At 46.0% G+C, this 5,089-nt stretch overlaps 1 protein-coding gene across 1 annotated transcript; it reads right to left on the reverse strand.

Moving 5' to 3' along the window:
* Positions 1 to 624: 624 nt before the first annotated feature.
* LOC129715953 (nuclear factor 7, brain-like) lies at positions 625 to 4,709 on the reverse strand. Its single transcript, XM_055665840.1, has 3 exons — positions 2,917 to 4,709; positions 2,731 to 2,826; positions 625 to 2,032 (listed from the first exon to the last, which is right to left on the reverse strand). The coding sequence occupies exons 1-3, from the start codon at positions 3,325 to 3,327 to the stop codon at positions 1,769 to 1,771; spliced, it is 771 nt and encodes a 256-aa protein (XP_055521815.1). The 5' UTR covers positions 3,328 to 4,709; the 3' UTR covers positions 625 to 1,768.
* Between the last annotated feature and the right edge of the window lie 380 nt (positions 4,710 to 5,089).

The raw sequence follows: 5,089 nt of genomic DNA on the forward strand, positions 1-5,089 counted from the left end.
GTTAAAAAAGAGAACATAGAGGTAAACCTACAATTATCCAAATCTGAAGGAAGACAACATTGTGTGGAAGAAAATAAATCAGGAATGGCAACAATACTGGGAACAGGAGACAAAGGGGAGACACCTCTATTCGCTACAAAACAGAGTGGGCATTACAGCAAGAAGAGGGGGGAACAGGAGAGAACAGGTAGTATTAGCAAGATTGAGGATAGGACACACCCACCTGAACAGCACATTAAAAATGTTGGGAAAACACCCTACTGGGATGTGTGAGGAATGCCATCAGCCGGAAACAGTTCAGCATGCCCTAATTGCATGTAGAAGATATGCAACAGAAAGAAGAGTTTTGATCAATGAAATGAAGAAAATTGGAATGACAGATATATCAGAAAAGAACATTCTAGAGTATGGAGGGGAAGGAAAAGGAGTAAATTTGTTGTTTAATTTCTTGAGGGCCTCTGGCCTTATAAAAAGGATATAAAGTAAAGACATGAGGACTGTGGAGTGAAGCCAGAAGGTGGCAGCAATGCAACATTGTGGATGCCGGCTGCCGTAAAACTCCAAAAAAGAAGAAGAAGAAGAAGAAGAAGAAGCACACGGTAATGGGGGTTCAGTATTGATGTGGATAGAGAACTGGCTGGCAGACAGGAAGCAAAGAGTAGAAGTAAACGGGTCCTTTTCACAATGGCAGGCAGTGACTAGTGGGGTACCGCAAGGCTCAGTGCTGGGACCCCAGCTATTTACGATATATATTCATGATTTGGACGAGGGAATTGAATGCAACATCTCCAAGTTTGCGGATGACACGAAGCTGGGGGGCAGTGTTAGCTGTGTGGAAGATGCTAGGAGGCTGCAAAGTGACTTGGATAGGCTGGGTGAGTGGGAAAATGCATGGCAGATGCAGTATAATGTGGATAAATGTGAGGTTATCCACTTTGGTGGCAAAAACAGGAAAGTAGACTCTAATCTGAATGGTGGCCGATTAGGAAAGGGGGAGATGCAACGAGACTTAGGTGTCATGGTACACCAGTCATTAAAAGTAGGCGTGCAGGTGCAGCAGGCAGTGAAGAAGGCGAATGGTATGTTAGCATTCATAGCAAAAGGATTTGAGTATATGAGCAGGGAGGTTCTACTGCAGTTGTACAGGGTCTTAGTGAGACCACACCTGGAGTATTGCATACAGTTTTGGTCTCCTAATCTGAGGAAAGACATTCTTGCCATAGAGGAAGTACAGAGAAGGTTCACCAGACTGATTCCTGGGATGGCAGGACTTTCATATGAAGAAAGACTGGATAGACTCGGTTTGTACTCGCTAGATTTTAGAAGATTGAGTGGGGGAACTTACAGAAACGTACAAAATTCTTAAGGGGTTGGACAGGCTAGATGCAGGAAGATTGTTCCCGATGTTGGGGAAGTCCAGAACAAGGGGTCACAGTTTAAGGATAAGGGGGAAATCTTTTAGGACCGAGATGAGGAAAACATTTTTCATACAGAGAGTGGTGAATCTCTGTAATTCTCTGCCACAGAAGGTAGTTGAGGCCAGTTCATTTGGCTATATTTAAGAGGGAGTTAGATGTGGCCCTTGTGGCTAAAGGGATCAGGGGGTATGGAGAGAAGGCAGGTACAGGATACTGAGTTGGATGATCAGCCATGATCATATTGAATGGTGGTGCAGGCTCGAAGGGCCGAATAGCCTACTCCTGCACCTATTGTCTATGTTTCTATGTAATTTCAGAAATGTCACCCACCATGCTGTGAGTGTGCAGTTTCACTTCGCAACTGTAGTGTAACCCCTCACCTTCAGAAATATCCCGTTGTCTTTTTGATCTATCTGTTCCTGCAACGTTGAGAGTTCCTTTTGGATGGAATTTAAATTTGCTTGAATCTCTTGAAGCCTTTTCTCCATTGCGTTCCGAATTTTCTCCTCTTCTTCCCGGATATCTGCGAGTACACGCCGCTCCTTCTCAGTGAAAATCTGGTGCAGTTCAGCAAACTGGGATGTGATCTGTGACTGAAGGTTGTGTGACTCTTCCTGTGAAATGAAAGGTGAAAATCAATATATAATGTCACTATATTGTGTTTCCTAACGATATGCGAGGGGGTAGTTGGCCAATCAACCTTGTGGCATGGAGCACAGAAATAGGCCATTTGGTCCAACATGTCCAATGAGTTCCATAGATTAATTACCCTCTGACAAAATAAGTTTAGGATGTCTTTTAGTTTAGAAATATCGCGGAAACAGGCCCTTCGGCCCATTGAGTCCGCGCCCACCAGCAATCCCCACACATTAACAATGTTTACATTTACCAAGGCAATTAACCTACAAACCTTTGGAGTGTGGGAGGAAACCGAAGATCTCGGAGGAAACGTCACGGGGAGAACGTACAAACTCCACACAGACAGCACCCGTAGTGGGGATCCAACCCGGGTCTCCTGCACTGCATTCGCTGTCAGGCAGCACCACCGTGACCGCTTTTCTAAGTTTCTCTTCACCTCCTTTCTAAAAGAGCGCCCTTTAATTCTGAGGCTGTAACCTCTGGTCCTACAGTCCCACCAGTGGAAACATCCTTTCCACATCCACTCTATCTACAGTCAGTACCTGCCCGCCCAGTCTCTATCTCTATAGCTCCAACCCTCAGCTCTTGTGCTGTATAGAGGTGTCCTGACGTTACATGCATCACATTGATGAAAACTACACAAGATCAGGAAATCGAAATTGGAAAACCTCACCAGAACAACAGAAATCTTCTCTTTCTGTTGCTGCTCCATTTGCTCGATCTCTGATTTCTTTTTTGTGAGAGATTCGAAGGAAGATTTCACCTGATCCTGGAGTTGGGTTTCAGATCAGAGAAGAAAAATGTCAGAAAATAAACAAAACATGACACAATGATGTGATCAGAATCGGTTTGCTTTTACCTTGTAGGTTTCAACAGCTTCTTCTATCGGCATGAAGCGGTGATCTCTGTGTTCCCGCCCATCTCGACAAATCACACAGATCAGTTTCTTGTCAGTTTCACAAAACAGCTTCAGTTCTTCCTGATGTTTCTCGCAGTGAAGTTTATTTTCCTTCTCTGTCTGATTCAGGCTCAGTGTTCGAGCTTTCTCAGACAGTCTCGCCAAGGCCCGATTCACCCTGAGGGTGCGGTCTGTAAATTCCTCTCTACATTCCGGGCAGGAGTTTCTCCCCTCCCTGTCCCAACTCTGTGTGATGCAGGAGCGGCAGAAGTTGTGCCCGCACTCCAGTATCACCGGATCGGTGAAGAAATCCAGGCAGATGGGACAAACTGCCTCCTCGGTGAAACTGTCGAAAATGTATTTCGCAGCCATTTTAACCTCCACTTCCTGGTTCAAAGTGTTTTCCACTGCGCGCGCTGCCGTCCCGGGCAATGAATGTTATTGGGCTGCAAGTGTTCAGTGTTCAGTGTCCTGGCCACTCCCAACTAATCTCACACGAGGGAGGGGTCAGTTAGGCATTAAACCGGCCTGAAGTGAGACGAAAGCGGAGAGATTGCCCTGGGATTGTCTAAGGCAGGGCAGAAAGGAACAGGGACCAGCGCTAAACAAAGATCCTATAGGATATTTGGCGCTAAGGAGGTGTAACTGAGGAGGCGTTGCCCCTGTTGGGCAGTGGAACCCGCAGCCCGCATCTCCGTTCACAGCCCGGGATCAGCATGGAAGTAAACATATTTTAATCCACATCAGTGCACTCGTCTCTCACGCTCCAGTCTTCAGATGCATCTATATTTGGAGAAACCGTGCATCATTTCATATTAAGGATGGTCAGTTTGGAGTAACATGTTCAGTATTGTTCACTCTGCTGTGTGAAGAATGTGGATAAACTGGAAAGGGTGTAGACTATATTGATGAGGATGTTGCCTGGGCCTGAGGGCCTCACTAGAGGGAGAGGTTGGGCAGACTAGGACCTTATACCCTGGAACGCAGTGGGATGAGGGGTGATTTTATAGAGGTGTGGAAGATCATGACGGGAATAATCCCGGCTTGAACCCAAGGGCCGCAATCCAATAGGAAGTGGTGAACTGGAGGCATCAACTGGAGGTTGGGGCGCGGTGACGAGGCACGGATTTAGTTACCGAACGAGGAATCCACTGACACAAACCAGGGACACAATTTGAAGTATTTCCCCCCCACCTTAAATACAGTTCATCACCTCACATTCTTGAAATAAATAAACTGTCTGAAATACGATGACCGCATCCACTCTTATTTTGTTTAAGATCCAACTCGTTCAAAGTGGTTGAAGATCAAATGTCCTTGGAATTGTCCGAGCGATCAACTCAGAGGGCAATTAGTGATGTGCAATAAATGCTGGTCTTGCAGCGACATCTACATCCTGATACATTGATCACCTACTGACATTAGTTCCTTAATAAGAAGGTTAGGTTTTGTTTATTAAGAACAGTTTTGTATTAACTCGTGAAGTTGATGAAAAACAATGTAAATAATAGCACAATGTATTACTCAAGTTAGACAACCCGGTAGCTCTTGAGGTCTCTCCTGTTCGTTTCTCTCGTCATGCCGGATTGTGTCTCAGTCACCGCCGCTGCTCCCACGTCGATGCCGGCCTCCAGCATCGCAATCTGTTCATTCTCTCTGCCCCAGATTCACCATCCCCACGGGCAATGGGTTCATATATCGGCCGATTCCGCAGTATCGGGTTTTACCAGCAGGTGGGGACCCTGCGCCGCGCAAACATTTAGACAGCTCGGTGGTGGACACACATGCTGGAGAAACTCAGCGGGTGAGGCAGTCTGAAGAAGGGTCTCGACCCGAAACGTCACCTATTCCTTCGCTCCATAGATGCTGCTCACCCGCTGAGTTTCTCCAGCATTTTTGTCTACCTTCGATTTTTCCAGCATCTGCAGTTCTTTCTTAAACATTTAGACAGCTCGGCATCAGTTGAAAGCGGCTCTGCTGCGAACTGGACTTCCTGACATGCATGAGGTTGCGTGCATGACATTTGTACTAAACCTTTTTGACGTGCTGCATATTTTTAAACCATATTCTGCTTTTTGGAAGTTCTACGAGCATGCGATTTGTTTAATGTAATAATGGATAATGCTTGGTTCAT

The sequence above is a fragment of the Leucoraja erinacea genome, unplaced genomic scaffold, assembly GCF_028641065.1.
Source record: "Leucoraja erinacea ecotype New England unplaced genomic scaffold, Leri_hhj_1 Leri_1542S, whole genome shotgun sequence".
NCBI classification, from domain to species: Eukaryota; Metazoa; Chordata; class Chondrichthyes; order Rajiformes; family Rajidae; genus Leucoraja; species Leucoraja erinaceus.

Excerpts from the sequence above, each read along its gene's own strand:
- LOC129715953 (XM_055665840.1), bottom strand. The coding sequence starts at position 3,327 with ATGGCTGCGAAATACATTTTCGACAGTTTCACCGAGGAGGCAGTTTGT. Across the intron at positions 2,827-2,916 it reads AAGCTGTTGAAACCTACAAG|GATCAGGTGAAATCTTCCTT; the intron begins GTAAAAGCAAAC and ends ACCCAACTCCAG. Across the intron at positions 2,033-2,730 it reads AGAAGATTTCTGTTGTTCTG|GAAGAGTCACACAACCTTCA; the intron begins GTGAGGTTTTCC and ends TTCATTTCACAG.